The sequence below is a fragment of the Clarias gariepinus genome, chromosome 3 (assembly GCF_024256425.1).
Source record: "Clarias gariepinus isolate MV-2021 ecotype Netherlands chromosome 3, CGAR_prim_01v2, whole genome shotgun sequence".
Classification (NCBI taxonomy): Eukaryota; Metazoa; Chordata; class Actinopteri; order Siluriformes; family Clariidae; genus Clarias; species Clarias gariepinus.
The window spans coordinates 7,367,879-7,395,418 of record NC_071102.1 but is presented as its reverse complement, the minus strand read 5'-3'; the positions used below and the strand labels follow the sequence as shown (position 1 = coordinate 7,395,418).

The 27,540-nt window shown below is 37.6% G+C and overlaps 1 protein-coding gene across 1 annotated transcript in view; it reads left to right on the top strand.

Annotated features, from left to right (window-relative positions):
* Nucleotides 1-27,540, top strand: part of mybpc3 (myosin binding protein C3) — a 43,356-nt gene that overhangs the window by 7,116 nt on the left and 8,700 nt on the right. The window contains exons 3-25 of the mRNA XM_053492696.1: nucleotides 831-1,016; nucleotides 1,128-1,205; nucleotides 1,816-1,964; nucleotides 2,780-2,897; nucleotides 3,338-3,386; nucleotides 3,543-3,587; nucleotides 4,726-4,782; nucleotides 7,845-8,008; nucleotides 11,509-11,641; nucleotides 11,809-11,811; nucleotides 12,278-12,402; nucleotides 12,486-12,591; nucleotides 13,587-13,753; nucleotides 15,097-15,262; nucleotides 15,467-15,573; nucleotides 15,672-15,701; nucleotides 16,609-16,748; nucleotides 18,101-18,172; nucleotides 19,410-19,569; nucleotides 20,049-20,153; nucleotides 20,257-20,445; nucleotides 25,275-25,409; nucleotides 26,012-26,179. Coding sequence (XP_053348671.1) covers nucleotides 831-1,016; nucleotides 1,128-1,205; nucleotides 1,816-1,964; nucleotides 2,780-2,897; nucleotides 3,338-3,386; nucleotides 3,543-3,587; nucleotides 4,726-4,782; nucleotides 7,845-8,008; nucleotides 11,509-11,641; nucleotides 11,809-11,811; nucleotides 12,278-12,402; nucleotides 12,486-12,591; nucleotides 13,587-13,753; nucleotides 15,097-15,262; nucleotides 15,467-15,573; nucleotides 15,672-15,701; nucleotides 16,609-16,748; nucleotides 18,101-18,172; nucleotides 19,410-19,569; nucleotides 20,049-20,153; nucleotides 20,257-20,445; nucleotides 25,275-25,409; nucleotides 26,012-26,179 — 2,652 coding nt within the window. The remainder of the gene's footprint in view (nucleotides 1-830; nucleotides 1,017-1,127; nucleotides 1,206-1,815; nucleotides 1,965-2,779; nucleotides 2,898-3,337; nucleotides 3,387-3,542; nucleotides 3,588-4,725; nucleotides 4,783-7,844; nucleotides 8,009-11,508; nucleotides 11,642-11,808; nucleotides 11,812-12,277; nucleotides 12,403-12,485; nucleotides 12,592-13,586; nucleotides 13,754-15,096; nucleotides 15,263-15,466; nucleotides 15,574-15,671; nucleotides 15,702-16,608; nucleotides 16,749-18,100; nucleotides 18,173-19,409; nucleotides 19,570-20,048; nucleotides 20,154-20,256; nucleotides 20,446-25,274; nucleotides 25,410-26,011; nucleotides 26,180-27,540) is intronic.

Here is a 27,540-nt window from a genome sequence, read left to right as displayed (position 1 = left end):
AATATTCAATCACATCCTGCATGATTCTGACCTAGTTTCAGACACACAACTACTCTTTTTCTTTCTTTTTTTTTAAAGTCCAGAGCTGAGCTATTAATAACCGTCCTTATTCACAGCAGCTCAGTCCTAACCCTGATGACCTTTGGCTCTGGACATTGCTTCCCTGAGAGGCTCTTGACAGAAAAAAGCTATGGAAAAGCTGATAGTAAAAGAGTGCAAAACACAGATGAGATATAAAGGAGAATAAATACTTAAAAGCCTGGCTTTATTTAACATTCAGATCAGATGGAGCTGTCAGTCTACTTGAAATTATGACATGGGGATTTCAGATAGTCAGAATTTCTGATAACGTCTCTGTGGTCTGAATTTGCATTCAAATATTATTATATAATGTTTAATAATAGTGGTAGAGTGGTGTAATGGTTAGCCCTGTCGTCTTGCAGCTTCAGGGTCGAGGGATCTGTGTGTGTGGAGTCTCCTCATGATTGACGAGTTTATTCTGTGTACTCTGGTTTCCTCCCAAGACATGCAGATTACACTTATTGCCGTCCTCAAATTGCCTGTAGTGTGTGAATAAACTCCTGGGATTGGCTCCAGGCACAGAATTATTTATATTGCCATAATATATAAGTAGAATATACTATTACCTCTTTCATTAAATGTGAATGTATGGCTTCTTTCTGTAACTCACTGACTAATTATCTCTGCATGTTCAAGTCTTGTATTTTTCCTGTAGTGTAAATTTTAAAGGTTAGTGTTAGGCAGTGGAGTCTACCACTAATATCAATGACTTGAGAGCATGCTATGACGTCCTTTATAATCTTCTCCAGTCAAAGCAAAACCAAAGGCAGCAGAGGTTAAAGCCCCAGCAGCCACAGAGACCCCACCTGAAGCAGCGCCCCCTGTTGTTGCTCCAGCAGATGCTCCAGCAGCTGCCCCCACTCCCTCTGAACCTCCGGCCCAAACGCCAGACACCAGCGATCATGCCTCAGACCATCACAATGGAGCTCACGATGGTACAATTTCTAACAAAATAACTAAGTAGTACTCTTATATTATCCATATCTATACAGATTCTAATACTAATAAAAACGAAAACTGTCATTTCACACTTTTGTGCCTTTCAGAAAACCAGCATCCTGATACGAGGCAGGACCTTACCGGACTCTTTTCAGAAAAGCCTCAGAGTGGAGAGGTGACTGTCGGTAAGTGAAAGCAACTTTTCGGCTTAAAATAACCATGTTTTTGATAGTGTGCATTTCCTTACTTGGTTTCACACACCACAAGATCATATACTGTACATTTACTAATGTTTTAAATGCCTCCTTACAATGGATCGTTACAGACACTAACTAAGAGTACTACAGGCCCAAAAGCCCCTTTAGGAATAAGGATTTCTCCATCTTTAGGACATTGAATATCAAACAGTCCAAGATTGGAAATTAACAAGTTTTACAAGACTGTGAACTCGTTTATGCAGAAGAGGGCAGCATAGCTCGCTTTTGAACTAGCATGAGCACTATTTTGAAAAAAGATTTAGTATCTGGCATCATGAGACTCAGTGGAAGTACAGTATATGCAGTATATTAACCATTGGACATATTAGGCATTGGACTACGGTTCGGAAGATCCCAGGTTCAAACCCCACAACCACCAAGTTGCCACTGTTGGGCCCTTGAGCAAGGCCCTTAACCCTCAACTGCTCAGATGTGTAATGAGATAAAAATGTAAGTCGCTCTGGATAAGAGCGTCTGCCAAATGCCCAAATGTATGAGTCATGAGAGTTAAGTGATATCTTTATCCATTCATCCACAGGGGAGAACATCACCTTTGTGGCAAAAGTGTGCGGCGAGTCCCTTTTGAAGAAGCCCACAGTCAGATGGTTCAAAGGAAAATGGATGGACTTGGCCAGCAAGTCAGGAAAACACCTCCAGCTGAAAGAGCACTATGACCGCAACACCAAGGTGTGCCCTGACCTTTGCTATGCGACTTCTAGCTTTAAATGTTTAGTGCAAACTGATAGACTACAGTAGAGGACACAGAAACATCAGTTCGGTGATTTATGTCAGCGCTGCTAATAATGTTATTGATCGATATGTGATTAAAATGAATGTGTTATTTATTTATTTTTAAGCTAATTTAAATGTTTTCATTATTGTACACATAAAAGGACTGTGAAATGTATTATCTACAAAAGGCGTTCAAGTCAAACTGGGACTTTTGATCACCCTGAATAGCAGAACACAGTTATGAAAGTAAAAGTGTTTTCATTTCTCTATATAATTTCCTCCCACACTAATGAACCTATTCCAGCAGTTTACTAGCGCTTGAATATATAAGTTAGAAAGTTTTCTCAGTATGCCGGAGCCATGATTAGACTGCCTGCTTCGCTTTTAAAACGCTGGCCTCCCAGGAACTCCTTTAATGGTCTATACCTATGGAAATGGCTTGTAGAGAGGTCAGGACTGTACAGTGGATGTGACATAACCCTCAACAGAGTTCCTCTAATGTGCAAGGGACGGTCGTGAATGATTGTGTGTACGTACAGTTACGTGTGTACGTACAGTTCCCTCAGACAGATGAGTCTCTTCTGCAAGCACTTGTCGATTTTCTAAATGTTCACAGGAGCTGTGGCTAAGAGTCTCAACACCGCACTGTACTTAAAGTCTTCTGTGAAGGACAATATGTTTTACATTTACATTCTTCTGCTCCTGAGAGGAAAGTCCCAGTTTGACTTGAACGCCCCTTGTAATTAAACTGTCCCACTGTCGTTTCACAGGTGTATACCTTTGAGATGCTCATCATTGCAGCCAAAGCTAATTTTGCCGGAGGATATCGATGTGAAGTGTCATCCAGGGACAAGTTTGACAGCTGTAATTTTGAGTTGGCTGTCCATGGTGAGCATCAATACAACAGTATGGATCCGTGTAGAGAAATTAGTTTGTAGGACATGCACGCATTTTTCGGGAGTTTCTGGGGCCTTTCTGGTAGACATACTCTATTGCGAAGAACATTTTGTAACATTCACTTTGCTGGATGTAACAAGACGAGGATCGATGATTCACAGAATTAAGACTTGGCGAATGAAAAGAAATGAAATCGAAATGAATGAAGCGAACAAAACGTCTTCAGAGGATGTAATTATCGTCTCCTCGGTTTTACAGAAGTGCAATAAAAAGAACCTGATAGTAATTATATCTAACATGGGAAGTCGATCTGACGGCTGAAAGTGTTCTTAGAGACAGTTAACTAGGAGAGGATGCTGTTATTATAAGAAAGCACGGAAATGAATCAGTGTAACTTTTTGCTAATTGATATCTTTTGCATTTCCTTACAGAGGCTCAAACAGTAGAGGGGTTCGATATTCGTGCCGCATTCAGACGCACGTGAGTGGAGACCTTTTTTTCCCCCCTAAACTTTCTAGGCTTTGTGAATTGATAGGTCATTTATGTTAAATAACTATTTGGGTTTATGTAAAGTATGATATCAAAGAGGAAAGACGTGTTCAATCATCTCATTACTTGGACATACTAATCACTCAGGAGCATAACTCCAGGCGGTAAGAAGAGGATGTCAGCAACGGGCAGGTAGCTAATTGGGTTTGTTGCAATGGCAGAGGGCATAATCATGCACTTAAAGCTCATGGGAAAATGAGCTTGATTTATGACCAAAAGGAGGGCGTTTTGGTTTGCTTTGACTTTCCTCCCTCCATCTCTTTCTTGTCTTCACTTTTATCTCTGCCTCTGAGAGCATTTAAAGAGCGTTGACTCATAGAGCTGATGAATGTTTCTTTGTGAGTCACTCTCTCAGAATGCCTTCAATTCTCTCTCTCTTATTCTCATTCTATGTCTGTTTCACTTTTCATCTTCACTCCTCATGAGGACAGACACCCAGCTCTCCCTTTTGGCATTAGCTTTGGATGGCTAAATGAATATGATCCCCCTGTCCACTGATTCTTTACAAGTGCAGTTCCAGTGACCGAGAGATCGATTCCTGTAAATTAGTGCACGTCCCGCGGGACAGATCAAAGACGCCAAATGCTTGTAAATGCTGCTAAGCTCTGAGCTGTCAAAGGTCATTGACTTTTCCTCTTCAGGGATCTCGTCACTGTGACTGACAGGTTGTGAAAATCAGTGGAGTCAGTTGCACAAATTACTTCATTTCAGCATGTCCCACCACCCACCATCCTTCATTTCGGAACATACAGTAGTGTGTATGTCATGCAGTGTGTAGTGAAGTGGTCATCGGCCCTCTTACTCCTCGTACAGACGACTTTATCATGGGTCATCCTGAACATGGACAACATTAGTGCTAATAACCACGGTATTATAGCTTTTGATAAAGTCGAGAGGTGTCTGATCGTTTGAAGTAACCTCGCTTCTACATCAAGGTCTGAGCTTTCGACTTTGATGTCTGTAATTTAAGAGCTTTTCAAAAAGCGAGAAATGGATTTGATCTGTGCCAGAGTGCAGGGTTTCATAATGAAGCCAACATAAACAATCACTTTATTTGGCTCACGTTGACAAACTAATTTCACTCATTTTAGTATAATATATGTACATATCTACAGTATATTATGCTTAAGCATGTTTCACATTGACAAACACGCCTAAAATTTACTGATCATTGAAATGTACACTTACTAACTGATAAAACAGTTGAAACTGTCAGCTGTAGTGTGTGTGTGCTCACTGTGTTTTTGTGGCTGGTGGTTTCCTGATACAGTAGCACAGACGCAGGCGATGCAGGAGAGCTGGACTTCAGCGGTTTACTGAAGAAAAGGTGAGTCTCCAAGTTCTATAGAGTGTCTGAATTTTCCATTGGGACATAGCAAAATGCAAAAAACATTCAGGTATACTGCAAAGATTTTACTTACAGAGAAGTACAGTAGTAGACAATTTTTTTATGTACTACTAATAATACAACCTATTTCTAAATAAACTAAATTCATTTGTTTATTCTTCTTTATTGCTTATGTCTGCGGCCTATCCCAGGGGACTTAGGGCACTAGGCATTGTAAACACAGGACGGGGGACTCACACACAAACACACACCCTACAGGCAAATTCTAAACTCAAATTCACTTAATCAGTAGGTCTCCGGATGAAACCCATCAAGCACAGGATAGAACATGTGAAATGAACTCACACAGACCCGACACGGGAATAGAACCCTCAGCTCTCATCTCAATATACAGTATATATTTATAGTTATGCAAACAGCTTTTAATGTAGTGTACTGTACTGTACAATACAATCTGTTGAGGATACATTTTACTTTGAACCCTCGTGTGTAAAAATAAAGGTTTGACTTGACCAATGAAACAAACTGGTCAAAAAATAACAGAATACAGTATATTATTGCGTCTGGGTTCGATTCTCGGGCAGGCTCGATTTAATGCTCTGTGTGCATGGAGTTTGCATGTTCTCCCCGTGCTTGGTGGGTTTCCTCCGGGTACTCCGGTTTCCTCATACAGTCCAAAGACCTGCATATTAGGCTAATTGGCGTTCCCAAATTGCCCGTAGTGTATGAATGAGTGTGTGAGTGAGTAGTGTGTGCCCTGCGATGGATTGGCACCCTGTCCAGGGTGTACCTCGCCTCGTGCCCTAAGTCTCCTGGGATAAGCTCCAGGCCCCCCGCGACTCTGAATACAGAATTACACAGTATAGAAGTTGAGTCAGTAAATAAGTACATTATTGCCAATCTCATTCATGTTTCTGATTCTTTTTTTTGCCATATGTTATTAAAAGTGGCTCAAAGCATCCCTTAAACCCAAAACATTATACATGTTTAGTTTCCTTTTTTATACTACAGTATGATTAAACAATATCACATGACAGGGAGTGCTGATATTCAAGCAGAACAGCACTCTCTTTCATGCACCAGTTCTACAAACGCCATTATCAATAGATTATGATTTGTTTATGTAGACAGCTATTTTGCTCCACCAACACATAACCTTAGATGATTGATGGACTCGACTAATGCCACAGCTGGTGACCGTCAGTTAGTGTAGTTGTAGTCAAAGTAGTTTTAGGTTCTTGGGCCATGGTTCCCAGCCTGGAGTACTGTATATGTCTCCATTAAGGAAGCAATCACTAAAGAGGCAAAGTGTTGTTTAAGATGGCATGAAGTTGTGTTAGGGCACCTGTGATGCAGAATAATATGTATAGTTTAATGTCCAAAGTGCTCTATAATTATAATAATAATGTGCTCCTTCTTATAGGTTGTCATTTCTATAGTGACACATATGTTGGTCATTTCACATACACAGACTTTAAACCCATGCACAATTGTTCATTTGATTGTTTTTCTGTGAGGCATTTATTTAGCATTTTTGGAAGAGCTCTCCAGTGTCAGTGCTGGAAATGTCTTTACAACCCAAGGCATAGTGCTTTCTTGTTATTAACATAAAGACAGAGATTCCTGTGTTTCATGGACATTTCTGAATATTAAACAGGTGTTAACAGTAATTCTGCTGCACACCATCTGGTCTCCAATTACTTTAACGTGACAGCACACCTGTCCTGTAGTGTTTTGTTTCCTAATGTAACAGCACGCCTTTATCGTGTTTTATCCCTTACTTATCCTACTTTACATATGCACTAAAGTACATTTTACATTTTCATAAGTGACTCTGATAGTTTCTTTTTTTTAAATGCATGAATCTGCTCATCTTTCATACTTATAGCCATCATATAACTTTCTTTTCTGTCACCATGGTGTTGCCTGATTAGTCACGGTAACTTCAGTTTTAAATAATAATAAATGAATGCATGTGAATTGATGATATGTGTTGCAGTAATTGATATTTCTGTACACATATTTAGACTGCAATTAATAAACAAAGGTCATTTCTTTTGTTGTTTGTACTCTCTTGTTTTTCTCTCCTCTTGTGTGTGTGTGTGATCTTCAAATGTAGAGAGTAAGTGACTGAACGGATACACGTCCGTTTTGCCATCCGCATGATAAATGCTTTTCCTTGCTACTAGCCTAACTATTTACAATTCCCAGTTCAGTCCAGTTCAGTAATTAGGGCATATAATTAGGACACACTGACATTTGTACATCTGAATTTAACAATTTTAAAATCATTTTTTATCTATAAATTGTTCGTTTTTAGATTATGTGTTATTCCCGACATGGGTAGAATTGTTTAGTCTGAGACATACAACTGACAGGCTTAACGTGCACACAGAAATATATAGAACGCTCTGATAGAATATTTAAACAGCACCGTCACCATCCAGGTTAACATTTTCATGTCTACATTATTTTCTAGCACTGTCTAATGCCTTATCCTGTATTAATGTAGAATTTACTATAGGAACATATGAGCAGTGGTTTCACTGATATACCAGTAATGTTTTCACAAACTCTATTTTAACAATACACCTTAGTTCATATTATCTGTGTACAGTAATTCGATCAGCTGTGCTGTAGATGCGCTACGCATTATTGGTGGGCTGTTGAATTGTGCGCATTAACCTGCTCTGGTTTGTCTTGTCATGTCTTTGGTTCTGCTTCTGACTAAGAGCAGCAGTCTTTAAAAAAAATGTCCAATGGTAAGAATGAAATGGAATGAAACCTTGAACATATTTAATATGTTTCGTTTTCCTCCTGCTTTTTGCTATCCGCTTTTGAATATGTGCTAATGATGGTGGTTCTAACAGTAATGCTGGAGGCAGTGGCTATGTCTGCAGCTTTGAGCTAAAACATTTCATCAGTTTTAAATTAAACAGAACCCATAGGATTTCAAATTCATAATTGTAAACATGTTGAATCTCAGCTACCTGAATGAACCGTCACTAACTAACTGTTCCCCTGTTGCTGAATGACCGCAGCATGGTCCACGTGAGCCATGAGCCCGATGTGGATGTCTGGGATATCCTGAGTAAGGCCCCGCCCACTGAGTATGAGAAGATCGCCTTCCAGTACGGCATTACAGATCTAAGGGGCATGCTTAAGAGATTGAAGAAGATGAAAAAGGAAGAGAAAAAGAGTGCAGGTTTGTGTAGATCTTGACCTATTTTAAAAACCATGCCAATACCTTAATGTTTGCAAAAGTAAGGCAAAGTTCAATTGCAATGAAATCACAGTCAAGCCGTTTCCCTTAACTAAAGATTGCGCCTACTGTAGGTTTAAACCTGCATTGCTTTATTATAAGAACGGGCAGGGCTAAATGAGAAGCTTGATTCCAACTGGAAGTGGTAGTAATTTCTGGGCCAAAAAAAAAAAAAAAAGTAGATGTACAGTATTGAATATTAATTCCATCTATCCCAAGCTGCACTGAAAAAGATTTCATTTTGCAGTTGTTAAGTTTAAATTTGATGAGTAAACCCTTAGATTTGTCCGCTGCTGATCACTTGTCAATCAGAAGACACACACATGATGGGGTGTCTGAATGTTCCCTAGATTATTTACAGGACAAAGTGGTAAATATACTGCCAAGCCCAAAATAAGTCACTACTTTTAGAAATCCGGATCAAATTATTGGACTGCATCAATTACAGAAAACAATTAAGAAAATAAATTTAAATTTGGGTTCAAAATTGGGTTAAGAACTGTTCGACATGGTATTAAAACCTGGAAGGACTATGTTGAACCTTTAGCTTCATAAAAAAAAAAATTGGTTAAAAAATCATGAATGGAGATTAAATACTTAAATGCTTACTAAAGATGCATGGTAAGTTACTGTAGAAACCATGGAGATGTTTACTAAATAACGTAAGACCATTTACACATAAAAATGTGAGGAGAACCCACAGGATTGGGACTAAATGGACTAAACAGCTTTGTATCCCTGGGAAAACCACTTGAAACTAATCTGGAAAAAAGACCACTTAAATGTGCTTCATAGAGGTTAAACTTTGATCGACTCTATTCCACAGAAATGGGTGTGTAAGGGTGAGAAGGGAACATGAAGTCAAATATTCTACAAAAATCTGCGGCGATGAATCTTAGGACTGATTGTTGCTCTATAATGAATGTGGAAGAGCTCCGAAACAAAGAGATAGAAGATAGCATGGGAGAACATGGAACATGGAACCTTTAACAGTTCAATATATTAAATGTCTTATTGTAGTGTCCAAAATGTTCTCAACATAATTAGATTGTCAGAAAAACAGTGGATTCCTCAAAGGGTTTTTCCTTGGACAATTAACGGCACTAGAAACATTCTACTATTTCCTACTGTTTCCTAATTGGGAAACTCCCTGTGGTAGGATGCCACTGTATATAGAACCTTTAGCAATTTCCCCAGAGGCACAAGGCCAAAGCAACAAGACAACAGTGGCTGTGTGTATTATTATTATTATGATTATGATGATTATTATTATTATTATTATTTCTACAGCTCTATCTTTCACAACTATCGTAATGGTTTCTGTCTTGAAGGTCTGGTGTAAAACACAACAAATAAACGTTTTCTTCTTAAAAAAGAATACAAATAATAGCATCTTCTTTCAAAAGGGAATCAATTTGTTATGGGACTCCATCTAAAACGTTCAAGGGATCTTTCAACCAGACAGACAAATAAAGGAAACCTTTAGAGTGCTAGATTTACTGCAGCTTTCATTCCAAGTTGTCCTCTACTTCCTGCAGTAATAATCTGTCTTTCACAGCATTCTTTAAAAGTGTTCTTTGAATTTGTCTCTCTGAGGAAACCCATAATTTCTGTGCAGAACTGTATGCCGTCCTACATATCTTAATAGGGTCATTGTAGAACCTATAAAAATAGATATTTTTCCCCCTCAAGTTTTGTTATTCACAGTCTGAGGCCAGTACGGAAAATGTTTCAATTTTGCATTATTTTCTGACTTTATAAAGTTTTCGTTAAGAATTATACTATTGACAATAGCCTATGAAAAAAATAAAATATTTAGATAAATTTTTGAGTTTCTTACTGTATTTTTAATGTATCGACATGCCATCTGTGCTTCATTAGAAGTGAATAAGCATAAGGAATATCTTAAATATCTTAAAACTTACCTACAAAGTACACTACTGTGCAAAATTCTTGAGCCACCCCTCTTTTCTTCATATTTTGCTTCCAAAGAGTCATCCTTTCTTTTTGTTGTATTTTTTTTTAAATAATGTAGTCTTGAGGAATGGTTCTCCAGATTTGTTGAAGAACTTTTTTGGCCCTCATTTTCAGTCCACTGCTTTGTACCTGAGCAGTTTCAGAGAAATGTGTTTTTTTTTTAACAGTATGCCACTAGTATGAATCATTCAAGCATAAAAATCATCTAACTTAAAACATAAACCAGTGAGAACCAGGTGCAGATGATGACAGATGATGAGACCGGTGATTAGTATACTGGTGATGCTGAATGCTGAGTGGTTGGACCGGACGAGAAGGGAAATGAGGTTGCTGCTGAGATTTTTTACATCATTACACTTTTTTTATTGTATCTTTACACACTTAAGATAAAAACATTTGTTCCTGTTTTTTTTACCTAATCTACATCCTTAAATTTCATTTAATGTGAAGAAATAAGGGGTGACTTAAGACTTTTGCACAATAACTCATATGATCAATATCACAAAAATGCTTACAGGATCCAGACAGTTGATTATGTGTGTTGCTGATCTGTAATTTTATAAACAGAAGTCTTTTGTTGTTTGTACTCTTTTCTCTCTGTATGTGATCTTCAAATGTAGATGGTAAGTATATGGTCGACATCTAAGTTTGCCATCCACAAGACGTATGCTGATGTTAGCATCACACTGACATAGTTTGTTCTATGCTACTATTGCTACTAGCCTAACTATTCACAATCCAGTCCAGTGATTAGGCCACTGCTTAACACAAATTATCTACACACAGTAGAGTTAACAAGAACTGTAGAACCACTTTGCTTTAATAAAAGTCAATCCTGTAGAAAAAAGAAATCTTTTAAAAAAGTTGCTAGGTAGACCCGTTTCGATAAGAAACTTTTTTTTTTTTCCTTTTTCTTTTATGGGGTTTTAATAAAGCATTTAATGATTGCTGCATATTTATTGTGGTAAAATTTGTCTTTTAAAGAATTTCTCAGAACGCTGAACCCAGCTTCAACTTTGCAATTCCAGGGTCCGGGTTCGATTCCCGGGTCCTTGGATTCCCATGCATGTTCTCCCCGTACTTGTTAGGTTTTCTCCCACAATCCAAAAACACACAGATTAGGCTAATTGACATTCCCAAATTGTCCGTAGTGTGTGTGAATGTGTGCGCGCGTGCTCTGTGATGGACTGGCACCCCATCCAGAGTGTACCCCACCTCATGCCCTAATTCTCCTGGGATAGGCTCCAGGCCCCCCTCGACCCTGTATACAGGATAAAGCGGTATAGACGGTACAGTAAGTGAGTGAGTGAGGGAAGCGGTTAAAAGTTTTGTTTAGAACCTTACGACTTTTCCTTTTTCTTGGAATGTTTTCATTATTTCTTAGCACCATTTGAATGGGAAACTTTCTGTTATATTCATATACATAGGATTGTGATGGGTTGTGCACTTTTTTTGGTCTTTCACAGCATTCCTCACCAAACTTGACCAAGCCTACCAGGTTGAAAAGGGACACAAGATCAAGCTGCAGGTCGAGGTGGCCAATCCTGATGCCGAGGTAAAATGGCTGAAAAATGGGCAGGAGATTCAAAGAACAGGAAGGTACCTAATCACTCGTAACTACAAAAAAAATCAGCAATACATCACAATTCAGCTAAACGTGCTACAGATTATAAAAATGCTAATAAATGATCTCTCTGTCTTTTTCCTGCCTTTTCTCAATGAAATCGTGTGTTTCTGGATGGCTCTGATTCAAACGGAACATGCAGCAAGTGAGTATCTCTGGTTGGTCTGTTCATGAAAAAGCCGCCAGTAAAATAAACCATTCGAAGGGCACTCCGGACTGAGACTTGATAGCGCTAGTATTCTAGAGAAACATGTGACAGCTGTCCTCGTTTTATTCTTAGCTTATTACATTTACGGCATTTGGGAGACGCCCTTATCCGGAGCGACTTACATTTTTATTACATTATACATCTGAGCTGTTGAGGGTTAAGGGCCTTGCTCAAGGGCCCAACAGTAGCAATGTTGGTGGTGGTGGGGTTGGAACCTAGGACCTTCCGATCAATAGTCAATTGCCTACTACTATTACATCAAAATTCATAAATAAAATCTTAGATGTCATGTTTAGAATTTGTCCGATTTAGTACATGCCTTATGTGTGGTAAGGATTTGTCTCCACCCATACAAGAAAATAGAAAAAAAAACTAAAACTTTTTTTTTTTTTGGTTCCTTCAGGTACATCTTTGAGAGCGTAGGGAACAAACGCTTCCTCACGATCAACAACTGTTCTCTGGCTGATGACGCAGCATACACCTGCATCGTGGGAGAAGAAAAAAGCTTTACCGAGCTCTTTGTGAAAGGTACTTGATGATGAATACTGTAACACTGATTTAAAAAAAAAAGTAATTTGAAATCTAAAATTCGAGATTCATCTCTTTCACAGAGCCTCCTGTTCTGATTCTGCATAATCTTGAGGATCAGATGGCAATGAAGGGAGACAGAGTAGAATTTGAGTGTGAGGTCTCTGAGGAAGGGGCTCATGTCAAGTGGTAAGATTTCTTATCCATCCATCCATCCATCCATCCATCCATATAATCTCGGCTAAACACATCTGTAGAAAGTGTTCCTACGTTCCACCCAAGAATATCAAAAAATTACAGGACAAACGATAAGAAAAGATAGATAGCGATGTATTTTGATTGTGATTTCGGAAGCATGTCTGTTTCAGACGAGAGAGATTCCACAAATGTCCAGGAGATGGCATGCATGTCCTTTGGTGGGCAGCAGCTGCCAAGCTTTGGCTGACTCAACCAGGCTGACAGATAGAGTGGGTGGTGCAGTCATGTGTGTGTGTGTGTGTGTGTGTGTGTATGCCTGTGTGAGAATGAGTGAGTGAATAGGCTGTGGCTTCACCTGATCTGGATCCAAGGCTGTATATCACCCAGCAGCTCTGTAAATTATCAGCCCTTTGAAAAGGTCATGCCAGCTCTGCAGTGTCCTTCAACCACCACAATGAGAAACTCACTGTTGGTTCACGGAGGCTGCCTTTAATGTGGCACAAAGGATGCATTTCTGAAGCTAGATAGTCTGAAAAAAAAAAAATGTCTCTTAGCACCACAAAGTAATACACACGAACAAAAAACATCAAATAGTAAATGGAAGATCAAGGTCGCGTTGATCTCGTTACGCCACTCATGGGACCATTTCATTTGACGATGTCGATGTCATGAGTCATAAGATGTAATAAATTAAAGCTTGACTCATTTTCTTTTAACAGGATGAGGTGTGATGAAGATTTTATAATCATCATTCAGTGTCATCCTTTACATGTACATAATACAGTGTCCAGGTATAGACATCAGGATGTAATAAGATCTAAATATCATGCGCTTCACAGCTAAGTTTAATAAGTTTAGGTTTAATAAAACACGATAAACTTTAGATAAAGATCAAATCTGGCTGTTTAAAGCTTGAACATTGTCTACACCTTGATTATTTTAATTATTAAAAAAGTGTGTTTTATGAGCAATTTTCACATTTTCAGGGAAAAAGATGGAGTGGAGCTTACTCGAGATGAATCATTCAAGTATCGCTTCAAAAAAGATGGCTGCAAACACACGCTCATCATCAATGATGTTACCAAAGAGGACGCCGGCCACTACCGAGTGAAGACCAACGGAGGACAATCTGTCGCCGAGCTCTTGGTGCAGGGTGAGTGGTGTATTTCAACGCTGGTGTGTTTCTCCTTTCTGCCTAATTCTGTACATATTAAGCCTTAGCAGGTATACATGAATGCAACTCCCTTTTTAAAAAACAGTAAAATGCGTTTATGTATCATGATTGATATGTCTCTTACTCTGAAGTCTTTGGATTTAAAGGTGAAGCCATTTGTCAGTCATAGCCGAAGCACAACAAGCCACTTGTCAATCAAGGCAGACGAAACTATGGTCCAAAATAAACCTCCAGAATTCCATGGGGGATTCTTTACTCCCCACTATCTTCTTTAAACCCCGCCTCTTTGTGGTCCTGTCACTCAAAAATCACCTCTGTTTGTCAGAATGACAGGCGCATAGCAAATGGTGTGCACAATGCACAGATGCCAGCTATTGTTAGACTGCAAGGGCCGTGCGTTTAAACCGAACAGGTGACTTTCCTTCTTTCTCTCCATGGCCAAATTCTTACCCTGGTCTGTTTTTCAGACACTTTCGCATCGGGTGATGTCCTTTACACTCACCTTTACATTACTATTTATTTGGATCTTAATCAATACTAATAGTGGAAGTATGGGGGGGGGGGGGGTCTCAACACTCTGTGACCTTCATGCTGTGCTTATACCTTCAGAGAGAATACATTGTCTTTAAATCTCTTATAAATCCATCCGGACTCCTGGACATTGTGGTTGGGTTTAAAAAAATATTACAAAACAACAACAACAACAAAAAAAGCAACTTGATCCACATCTCCTGCCTGTCTTGACCACTTAATCAAGCAGAGAAGGTGCCAACCATGAGCAGCTGTCCAGCACCACTGAACTTCTGCCAAGCTGCCAGGAGAATCACACCTCCCCAGGAAATCTCCTTTAATTATACCACCTTAAACTGATGAGCTCTGGGTGTGTGTCCGCTTCAGCAATACCATCCGACTCTGTACTCATTTAACACTTTTAAAATCATGTACATCAGTTTGCTAATGATATTAAAATATACTTGGATGTGTATACAGAGATGGAAAGCAACAAACATTACTTACTTTCAACTTTTTTTTAATAATCAGACTGGGTGCATATATTTTTAATCATAAGTCTACTATTTTGCAACACAGTTTAAGCAGTTGAATCCTGAAAGATGAATGTCTTTAATGTATTTATTGTGTAATTTAAAATAAAAGAATAACTTTCATATAAACTACACAAAAATATCCTTAAATAAATGACACTTAAAAATTTTTTTTTTAATAAAAATCCCATACTTATCGATTTGTGTGGTTATTCTGTATAATCATCGCCATACTTCAATTTGCCCTAAAATGTCTGTGCTGTTTGCATTGCCTTGTAGAAAAGCAGCTGGAGGTGTATCAGAACATTGCTGACTTGACTGTGAAAGCTAAAGAAGAGGCCGTTTTTAAGTGTGAGGTCTCTGATGAGAATGTCAAAGGAACCTGGTACAAAAATGGAGTGGTGGTGAAGCCTGATGCTAGAACCCACATCACACACATTGGCCGGTAAAACTGTGAAATCTTATTGCATTTGAACAGCTGTAGAAGAAGCATTCATGTACTTTTTTTTTTTTAACAAGGCCATGTCTCCTGTCAGATACATGCAATGCAGTAGAGCTAGGGAATAACTAAAAGTCACTGAACTCTGGTCCCTCAGGTTGGCAACTGGACCTTGAAAAGTTGTCTGATGTACTCTCTCTGTTTCACCAGAATTCACAAACTCGCTATCGATGATGTGCGTCCGGAGGATGAAGGCGACTACACCTTTATCCCTGATGGTTACGCCTTTAACCTTTCTGCCAAACTGAACTTCTTGGGTACATGAATCTTAAATTGCACGGTTAATTACTCAATTATTCCTCGGCTTGGTTAACACTATGGCATCTCTATTTATTATATTCATTTATGTTTTCAGAGGTCAAGATCGACTATGTGCCACGCCAAGGTATGTATAAGAAGGCGAAATAACAAAGATCAGTTTTGAACTTCTGCCAGTTAGTAAGTAAAGCACTTACACTCAGGTAAATAGTTTGGCGAATTGTCCAATTTTCTAGTTATAGCAAATGTAGTCGATAATCCAAGACCTACTTAGTGTTCGATGTTAAAGTCATTACTTTTGCTCTTGTAGACAAAAGGTTGATGTAACTGGTTGAGGGAAGTCAGTTTCACTCCCAAATTTTTTTTCAAGTCTGTCTAAATGAAAATTTAGGAGATGTATATAAGATGAAAAGACCATGAAATTAGAAGATGTATCCAGTCGTTTGATAGTGTATAAGCATATCAATTTTGATTTAAGACATCCTTGAAAAAACCTGAACTGTCCATTTAAAACCACAAACCACATAGTTGATATCCAACAGATTTGGTGATGTAGTTTAGGTCACATAATGACTCACTGAAACATGAACCATACTAATTACTGTAATTTTACAAAATCAGCCATCTTGGTCCCCTGGAATAACATTATCCCAAGCACGATTTAGTATGATTCAGCACTCAAGGCCTGCTTTCAAAAGTGTCATGATGCGGTGAGCTGTACTGTACAGAAAAGCTGGAATTAATGGACATACAGTAATAATAATAATATAATTCCAGTTTGAAGTAAAATTTGTAAATAAGAACCCACACACACAAATTACGCTTCATTACGATCCAACACAAAACTAAAACAAATATCTGATGGACTACATTCTGGATTAGTGTAAATGTGGCATGTTAAAAAAATAAAACTTTTCTTTAATTCTATGGATGCATTTAACTAGCATAGTGCATAAAAAAAGGTTTTTAGTTTATATTTGTCTTACATGACACATAAAGTTAAATTCCTTTTTTTCCGCTTCCCCCCTATGCAGATCCCCCCAAGATCCATTTGGACTGCCTTGGTCAAACTACAGATTCCACTATTTTGGTTGTAGCTGGAAACAAGCTGCGACTGGATGTGCCAATCACTGGAGACCCTGCCCCCACAGTCGTTTGGATAAAGTCAAATAAGGTGGGGAGAATAATATTATAAACATACTGTACATCAGGTGTATTATAATGTCGTCTTTTTATGGTTTGCATTTGCCAATTTCCCGTTACTGTAAGGTCACATTTATTACTTTTGAAAGTACTGGTACTTTACATTTAATAAACCTAATAATGACCAAAATGTACATAATAATAATAAGAAAGTTTGAATTTGCCTGTTTGAGTTGATAAACCTGTACTGTTCTAGTTGCACTATTTGACGAAGTTGTCATGTGACTTGACTTTTTAGCTTGAACTCAAGCTTATACGCACAATTTTATTTCAAATGAATAATCATTTAATAATAACACATTTTCATGGTTTCCCTGATGTAACCACTTTACGTGTTATGAATACAAAAAAACAGCCTAACCATGTCCCCCCATTTAGTTTTTTTTAAATATTTGTGATCATTACATCAACTTACATTTTAGGTGATTTGATATATGCATATTTTTTGACTCCTGGTACAGCCATTACGAGTTTGTAAATGTATATGAGGCCTTGAAAAAATGCATAGAACTTCTATTTTTAGAATATGTATATGAGGATTTTGTAAAATCATAAAAATAAGGGAAACCCTCAGCTTCTTTTTGACACCAGGGTTTTCCTGCTACTTTAAAAAATATCTTCACCTGTAGTGTGGTTTTATAGTGAAAAATTTAAGAAAAATTTTTCTTTTACAATTGTGATAACCATCTTGAATAGTGTTTAATTGGCCATGTGCAATTTAATACCTTGGTCACATTTATGAAATATCTTGTGCACTATTACTTAAAAGTGTGCAGCACTTTATTGTTTCTTGTGCTACATGGTGTTTGAGAAAACCATCATTTTTCATTTTTTAATAATAATATTATACCTTTTAATATTTAAGCTGCATGAATGACTTAACAGTCTGACATTTTAGACCCTTGGGGGTGTGGAAAAATCCAATTATTTTTGGTGCATAAAAATCATATTTACATACGTCCTGAAGGAAACAAATGAAGGAAAAAAATGTCTCATAAAAAGTGATAAAGACATGCTCAAATAATGCATGTCATGTCATTAGCCCAGGAGTTAATTAAATTGGCCATTCATTACAAGCACTACAACACTGTAATCCTCACCATTTAAACACTAAAACAGGAGCCCAGCCCAGTATTTATTTATTTGTTTATTATTTTTTTTGGGAGAGTTTCCTTAACCACTTCCTGATATATCACAGACAGTCACGATCAGGATCAGGAGGGTTTGTATTGGAGCAGGATGCTGAAAGAGCGACCTGTCAGTTCTTAGTCTTAACATTTTAGTCTAAACTATGACCTCGACGCTTGTGCTCTGCTTGTGTAGGATAAATCTAAAAACCCACCGGGAGAAAAGAAAGGAGAACCAGCCTTCCTCTGGACTTTGAAGGATGGTGAAGTGAGTTATTGGCCTTTAAAACAATAACGCCGCCAAGATCTCTTGTTATTACGTGTACTTTCATTGTCCTATGCCGCCGCTGCTATGAGTTTGTCTTCTGACCTTTGTCTTTATTGTTTTTCTTCTGCCGCTACCACTGCATTGTGATACATTCTTGGTCCAATTTCCTTCTGTATATCTATGTCGCATGAGGCATAGCAGACCATTATTATTATTATTATTATTACTAATACTAATAATAATAATAAAACATTTGTTTATAAAAAATATACATGTTTCTCTATAAAAACGTCCTGTGATGCCCCATGACTTTATTGTGTTGGTTTGAAGTTGTAATTATCTAACATTTAATACACTGCCTTGGCCAGAAAAAAATTGACAGTAGAAATAACAGCTATGTTTAATAGTAAAAAGTAAGAACATTTCCACGTGCACATTGTAATGAGAGCTCACAGGTTTGGAACTAAACATCTGTGCGGCCATTAAAAAAAAAACTTATTGAGGCTAATCAAAAAGTCTCAGTTTGCTTTGGAGCAATGGAAAAATGTGGTCTGATAAGTTAATTCCAGAGAGATGGGCACATCAGGTTAAAGAGGGACGTATATGAAGTGATGCCCCCTCATCATGCCAGAGTATTTTTTCCCTCTGATGACATGGGTATATTCCAGGCCTCCAATTAGAAGAATAAGGAACTATTTTCACATATGAATTTGGCACAACATTGAGCATATAATAATTGATTATGAAATAATAAAAAAAAATTATTAAATCTTTCTTTTTATTTAATAAAAAAAAATTATATTAGTGTGACTTTTTTTTTTTTTTGGCTAGGCAGTGTACTAACCCAGCAAAGTATACCGTTCGGTAAAAGTTTACTGCAATATTCTGTTGAACAGCATTGTGTTCTCATGCATTGCAATATCATACTGCGCTCTGTAGCAAACTGACTGCACCAGGTGAGTGCTCGCTTTGTATACTTATTTATGGAAAACATTTGGTGACACCATGGACACACGGATGGTAGTGTATAAAGTATAAAGTATTTCCTTTATATACTATATTCCATTTTGATCTTAATGGCTTAGGTGGTCTCATGTTTTGCATCTTGATTGAACGTTGCTTGGTCCTGAAGTTGCAACTTTGCTCAGTGTACTGTAGGTCGTTGTGATTTGCCTTTTGTTATTATTTTAACAAACAATATTCAGATTCAGGTTAAAAAATGTGAGTGGTTTCTCAGGTCCTGACAGATGCAAGTGGGCGTGTCCATGTGGAAAGTGCAAAAGGACACTGTATCCTGACTCTTGAAGGGGCAGAGCGCCAGGATGAAGGCGTGTACTCCGTGATTGTGCGAAACCCGGCAGGGGAGGATACAGCTGATATTCATGTGAAAGTTGTTGGTACGTTGTTTAAATGTGCATTTACAAACCCTGTATGACTAACATGCGCAATATGTTGAGAGTTATGCTTGTGCTGTTTAATCATTGCTTAATAACATTATAGGATGACAGATCACAGGTTGTTTTTTCAACTGAAGGTTTCACTATTACAGAAGGTCCCAAATGGAATGCTACTTAGGGCGCAAAGAACTTCAGTATATATTTATTATTGCAATAATTTTATGGGTTTTATTGGCACATCAGTTCTATAAAATATCTTGTGAGACAACCGGTGGTCATCATTACACTTAAATTGCTTTGTTATTATCTAAAGTAACCTTACAAAGTGTACAGTTGTTCATCCCGGCTCTGAATGTTTAGTTGATGTCTAGCCCCTCATCAACGTGTGTTAGCATTTCCTGGAACGAACATGGCTACTGATGACCACAGTGTAGTAGTTTTTACTTGTATTTAACAAGATTTTCTTATTTTATCCTCAGATGTACCAGATCCACCTCAAGCTCCCAGAATCCTCAGTGTTGGGGAAGACTCATGTATAGTCGAGTGGGACCCTCCGCTGTTTGACGGTGGCCAGCCAATTTTGGGTAAATCGTACTCCAATAGAATAGCATACAACGTAGGCCTTAAATTGGTCTTGGATTTGCAACACATCAAAAAAAACTTACCTAAGTCTCGATATCACTTAAGGTTATGTCCTGGAGAGAAAGAAGAAAAAGAGCTACAGGTGGATGCGGCTGAACTTTGACCCCTACAAGGACACCACATATGAAGCTAAGAGGATGATTGAGGGAATGGCTTATGAGATGAGGGTCCACGCCGTGAACAGTATTGGGATGTCACGGCCCAGTCCTGCCTCCCAGCCTTTCGTGCCTGTTGGTAAGTTTCATTTACATTTGACTGATGCTTTAATCTAAAACAACAATCGAACTGTTGAAGGTTAATTCTGTTAGCTTGGTGGTGCTGGGATATGAACTCAACAAGTCTGATTACTACCGTTCAATCAGTTACGCAAAGCTTTAACCAGTGAGTCACTTCTGCCCTGACATAATTTTAATTATGTGATCAGTCTTGAACTAGGTCTCTACAGATGCTACTAATAATTGGTTATTTATTGGTAGGATGAATGATTTATGGAATTTCTTTTGTATCCGATTAAGTGACTTTGCCCAAGAAAAACATAACCAAAGTGAATTTATCACTCCAGTTCAAAGTGGTTTAAGGAGCTAAAATAAAGTAAGTGTTAATATTCCTATTAATGATTTATATTAGATTTTAATTTCGTTTACTTGCCAGTTTTAGCTTTAATATTTCCTTATATTTTCTGTATACTGATGTATACATTCCCCGATCGGGTCGGTGACCACTGTACACTACATGACAGCATTCAGAGTTGCTTTGCTATGAAAAATCAAACATTGAATTTACTCATGTCAGGAGAATTCGGTTCTCAGTCTGTTATGCACACACACATGTCGAATCGAGTCTGAACCCCACATACACTTACAGATCTCTTGTTAGTGTATCTCTTGTGCTGACCAGTGCAGACTCTACGATAGTCGGGAAGTGCAAAACAAAATAAGAGAAACCGAAAACAAAATTAAAAATACAAAAATAAAATACCAAGTCAGAAAACACAATGACAAATCCAGAAACTAAATACCAAGTCAGAAAACACAATGACAATTCAGACAAACCACAAAAGGTACAATTTGACATTAAAAAATGTATTATTCGGAATAATTTAAAGTCTACAAAAAATTGCACTATAGCATTTAAATATCCACGAGGCTGCAGTACTTCCTGTATATCTTGAGTGGCAGGTCAAGATCCAATTAATGCTACTGTAAGTCTTTGATTCGCAAATAAAATACCTACCTTTTCCAGTTTGCCCGAATTGTCCTTGTATTTTCTGGATTTGTTATTTTGTTTTCAGTTTTGTTTTTTTGCTTTTGAATTTGTTACGTTGTTTTTGGTTTTATTATTTTGTTTTTTGATTTGTTATTTTGTTTTTTGATTTGTTATTTTGTTTTTGAATTTGATATTTTGTTTTCAGTTTTGTTAGTTCGTTTGTCACTTCTCGGTCACTGCAGAACACGATATTAAATTGTATTTAAAATCCTGTCTACCTGAACTGTTCTTACGTATATAGCTTTGAAAAGTTATTAAACTTTTCAAAGCTAAAGCAATACGATATAAGGTATTTGTTTAATTCACAATATTCTTAAAGTTTTGTTGTAAAGTTATGCAGAATCTGAAACTGAGGCACTTCCACGTTAAACCTGTAACCACAAAGACTCCCATCTATAAATGCTTTTGGATGAATTTTTAAATACTTCAAGGGATTTTGTGGAAGCACTTAAAACACCTTTTAACAATAACATTTAACAAACATTCTTCTATTTCCAGTATACATAAGTAATTGGCCTACGTGTTTCTCAGTGGTAGGAAGCGTTGTCTAGGGTAACTACATAAATACTTCAGCTGCTGGAGATCTAAGCGGTTAGGTTGAAAAACACAGGAGAACGATTTATGACGGATTTGGGCATGGTAGAAAACCAATTGAACCTTTGTTATGACGATAAATTATCCATCGATCTTGGTGTCAAAATGGAAATTGCTGGTTCAGCAGAGTCTAACAGAAAAGTTTTTTTGTAAATTAGCTGGTGCCAAACATGTTCATGTCAAGGAGATCCTTCTTTCATCTGCTTGCCAATTTAGGGATGCTGCTGTATTGTTTCCACCTGGAGCCTCTCAGCCACACATCATCATACCAGTGTTTCAAGGCCCCTGTCATCTCTTCGGAGAGAGGGCTTAAAATAAACGCTTTTTAGGACAAGACTTAAAGACACAAGTCTTTTCATTTATCTCAATGTGATAGCTATTTAATAGGCTCCACTGTCCCAGTACTTTATCTTGTGCAAATACTCTGAAAAGGTATCAGTGCAGATTAATGTCCAGCACAATACAGTAGATTGGGAAACTATTTTTGCCACTCTCTTCTATAAATAATGGCATGTAAGCATAAGGTTATGTCCAGACATATGGTGAACACAGGCCACACGGCAACAGAGACAAGGGGGGAGGGGGACGAACAGCTTTGCTGCCACCAACAATTTTGATCACAGCACCCTGAGGACAAGGACAGGACAGAACAGGAGACGAGTGCAGCAGATGACAGGGAAAGCCCTGAGCAAAAGGCAGACAGTCTCACAGGCAAGACAAGAACGTATCAAGGAAACCCTTAAGGGACGGTACAAGATTGTGAAGTGGCAAACTGAACCACCAGCAGGATGACCAAGCCTAAGCTTCCAAAAACCGCAGAAAAAAAGTCAGCCAATGAGGCATCAGCAAGTGCTCCTGCAGACGCCCGAACAGATGCACCTGCAGAAGTCAAGGAACCTGAGCTAATAGCACCTCCTGCAGAAGACACAGTCCCTGAAGCAACTGTTTCTCCAACTGAGGAGGATGTTCCTGCAGAAGGAAAACATCATGCACCTTGTGCAGATGGAGAAGCAGTTCCAAGAGATGGGGCACCTTCAGGAGAGGAAGAAGTACCCATGGCTGAGGAACCAGCCCTCACACCTGAACCTGAACCAGAACCAGAACCTGTCCGCAGTAGGCATCACGATCTAATTGCCCTTGTGTAAATAGAGTACATGCATGCCAAGATTTTACATAGGCTTTGCTAAATCTACAAAACGATTATGTTTAGTTCAGGATAACTCTTTATACTAGTGTTATCAATCATTGTTAGGTCATCAAAATGACTTTTCAGAAATATACAAATGTAAAATTGTCCTGTTTATTTGTTTAAAAAAAGGCTTCTACATGTGCAAAAGAGTTAGCTTACAATTCAATTCCTTGCATTTATAATTTCATATGAAATGAAGCTATAACTCAAAGATTTCTCACTATGAACTATGCTAGGCTAATTTAGGTACTCCTCGTCTTTGTCGGACCTCACTGCTGTATTTATATTCTATACACTGTAATTGAAAAAAAACGTAATTCAGTGGTAAATTGGATTTTATTTTAAAGACACTACAGCTTTTAAGTTAACAGTAACTGAAGCGAATACAGCAAATGTGTATAAATATTTATATATTATTTTCAAATTTAGACATTCTTGGATTCTTGTGTTTATATTTCTTTAAAAAAAATTTTTTTTCAAAAACACCTTCTGAGTTTCTATACTTTTCAGCAAATAAATAGGTGTACCTTTAAATTCCATACTTTCTCTAAATTCTCCAGACTTAGAACAAATCTTTTAATTGTTTAAAGGTTCTTAGTTGTTGTTTTTTATTCATCCTGATTAATCCATGCTTTAACATTCTGCAACTGTTTCACAATTCTCTAATGCACTGCCACTTAAACTATTTCTGTCCTGAATGCAGCATGTCTCATACACCACCTGTATCTTTGAGAGGTCCTTATCAACACTAGCCCAAGTTTAACTTGTGCTTATTCAAACTATGATATGTATGCTCGACTATAATGGGCAGCCAAAGGCCACGAGGGCTGGCTGGAAGGTCATGCTAGATGTATCAGACTTGGACCTCTTGGTATTATAGCCAGAGTAGTTTCCATGGCCTTGTCTTTTAACTCACTATTGGAAGCATGCAGGAGTGAAAACAATATCCTGGTCTTAGTAAATCGATATAGCTTAAGACTTATGCTATAAGACTTTTGTTTTCCTATTCAGGCTTTAGTAGCTTAGTTACTAAGCAACTCAGTGGTTTATGTGTTGTATATCCTTTAGGAGATGTACAGTGCAGAGCTATCTTGATAGCTTCCACTATCGACGGGAACAAGAAGCTTCGTAGCAGAGCTTTACTTTATTTCACCATGCTTATTCTAAAGAATATTTTTTCTCAGTTTCATTTAAAGTTTTTTTTTGGCTACTTTGGTGTTTCTAATTTTCTATAACTAGTTTAACTAGTATTTCACGTAATGGGCATGAGTAACATGTTGACAGTGGTGGACCAACAACAAACAAACAAACAAAAAAGTTTTGTAGACCAATAAGACATAAACAGCCTATCTTGTGTTTATGGGCGTTTAGCTGAAAATTACAGATGGAACGTGTTCAACTTTCTATATATCCAGAAACCTTTGAAATAACAATGCTGCGGGTTAAAAGAAACATCACCAAAATGCTTTTATTGTTTTAAACAATATTAATATTGATATAATAATATATTTTTTAACAAAATATTACTTTTGGGAAAAGACATTTATCGAAAGTATTATTATAATTTTTTTGTTAGTGTCAAAGAAATGGTTTCTTTAATTCACCAGAAGGATTATATATCATTATAACATTTGGTCAACAGCTACGGAATCATTTAACCCCTTAAGTGATATAGATTTTCCCCAAGAAATTTCGATTAAATTAGTCCACAAGATGATTTTTTGTATTTAGAGCAATTTATTTCTTTGGCAAATTACAGTCCATGACTAGCAGACCACATGTTTCACACCCCTGAGCCTTAAGTCTTTACCTATATAAACACACTGTGAGTTTTATAGAGTATCTGGGATTTAGGGTTAGGCCTAGGATTACAGTCCTACTGGACATAAATGAACTGGTTTTAATTTAAATATGGGGTTACCATACCATAACTTAAATGAATAAATTCCCCAAGTACCAATTCTCAACATCTGCTGTCCATTAAGTTCAGTGTAACTTCTTTGTTTCCACTCAGCCCCTTCCAGTGAGCCCATCGGTCTGTGTGTGGACGACATCAGCGACACCACCATCTGTCTGAAATGGAGGACTCCGGAGAGAATCGGCTCTGCCCCTATAGACGGCTACGGGGTTGAATACTGCAAGGAAGGCAGTAAGTGTGTGACTGTGAGGGTTTCATTAAGGTCTGTGTAAATGTTAATAAATGATGTCTAATTCTAGATTCAACTCAGTTACTTTTTACTTGGAAACATGTAAGCAGATTTACTGTAAGTACAAACACGCTTAAACTTTCAGTGAAAATTCAATTTGATTGACTGCATCTACAAAACTCAGGTATACTGTAATTCTCTGTACTTTTTCGCCCCTGCAGTATTAGTATGCAAGATCATTTTTGCTTGGGACTTTCCTCCTTTAATGTAGTGTATCCAGATAAAATGCACTTAAGATCTCCATAAAGTAATAATGTAATAACGGTAAATTATAGGTAATCCTGTGTTGTTTAGTTTCAACTACAAAGAACATTGTCTGATTTGTTGTTGGGCAAAAGGCAGTCCTAGGCACAATACAAAATAAACAAATGTATATTAATAATACAAGCAAAAATCAATTTTCTCCAACAAAGTTTAGGGTATTATATGAACAGCATAGTGGCTTAAATGTAAGTGTTTGATTGGTAGAAAAACCTGTAGCTATTTTTCTGTCTGGAGTACTCAGATTTTTTGACAGATTTGCTATATTTTCCATTTTATCTAGCTGAAGAATGGGTTCCTGCATTCGAGGGTCTTACAGAGAGGAACTCCGTGATCATCCGTGACCTGCCTACTGGAGAGAAGATGCAGTTCCGTGTACGGGCATATAATGTGGCTGGCCCCAGTCCTCCTGCCACTCTGCAACAGGCTGTTACAATCCGCGAGATCATGCGTGAGTTTCAAAACACGCTAAATTACCATTGGAAAAGAGAAGAATTCTCAAAGTCAGGCATATATATATATACATTGGAAAAATTTAGTCATTTCATAATGCAGTGAGTATTTCGGCATGAGAGAATATTTTAAAAAGCAGTCAAGTGCTACACATATACATATAGAAAAAACAAGAAATATGGTACTAAATGTACATATTCATGGTACTAAAGTGTGCTAAAGGTACTGTACATGTGCAAGTAACAGTACAGTGTACAGTACATTCAAGTAAACCTGGGACTTTCTTGTGAATGAAGGCATAAAAAAACAAGATTTACAAAAAACTTAGCCACAGTAAAATATATGAATGGTGCAAACGTTTTAAAAATGCCTTACGTCTATGACTGATGATCCCGGCCGAGGTCGCTGGGAGCACACTGCAATCGTTCCTGTGAACATTTAGTGTCTGAAACACCAGATCCTTAAAAATTAGGTGTTAACTTGTTGCCTACAGATGAATCTGAGAACTGTACAGATAATCCTTCGATAACACCACCTGCACTTGACTGACACATTCGCTGTAGGGTCCTGACCTCACTCCAAGCTATTTCCACATGTTTTGGGCCATTAAAACTTAATGGTATACAAGCACGAGTCCTAGGATAAGTGCCTTAGTGTAGCAGGGGATTATATAGAGAAATAAAGGTAGTTTTTACTTCCATAACTGTGTTCTGTTATTCTGCATGAACAAAAAGCTTGAACGCCCCTTGTATTAAACTATTTCTCTTGCATTTCTCCACTGCATTAATTTGCATTAACATGCAGCAATACATTAGATAGAAAGCTTTACATAAAAGCTTTTATTGTTGTAATTTAATTAATCTAGTTCGCTGAGGCAATCACCAGCTTGTTCCCGATCAGCTTTCAGCCACTAGCATTTACTAGCTTTCATTAGTAAGAGATATTTACAATTGCATTCAAGCAGGTCTGTAAAACAGAAAGCCCAGGGGCCGGATATAGTCCATGACCAAACTCCCTCAAGCCTGGAAATAGAACAAATTCAATAACAGTCTCGAATTGTTCTAATAGACACATTTACACAAATATATTAAGAAAGCCTTGCCTTTCGCTTGATGACTTCCTTATTATTGCCCTAAACAACATGGTTTGCAGCTATGAGTTAAAACAGTCTGCATGAGTCACGGCCATCTTTTTTCCATCAGCTATTCTCATAAACTTCATTATTAGGTTTTATAGGGCACATTTATGATATACTGTAATTTCCAATTCTTTCTCATTTCCTCTATGTGATGTGGTTTTTTTTTTTACCCCTTAATTTGTATCAGTTGGGGCAGTTTGTTTGATGTGAAGTAGAAACAA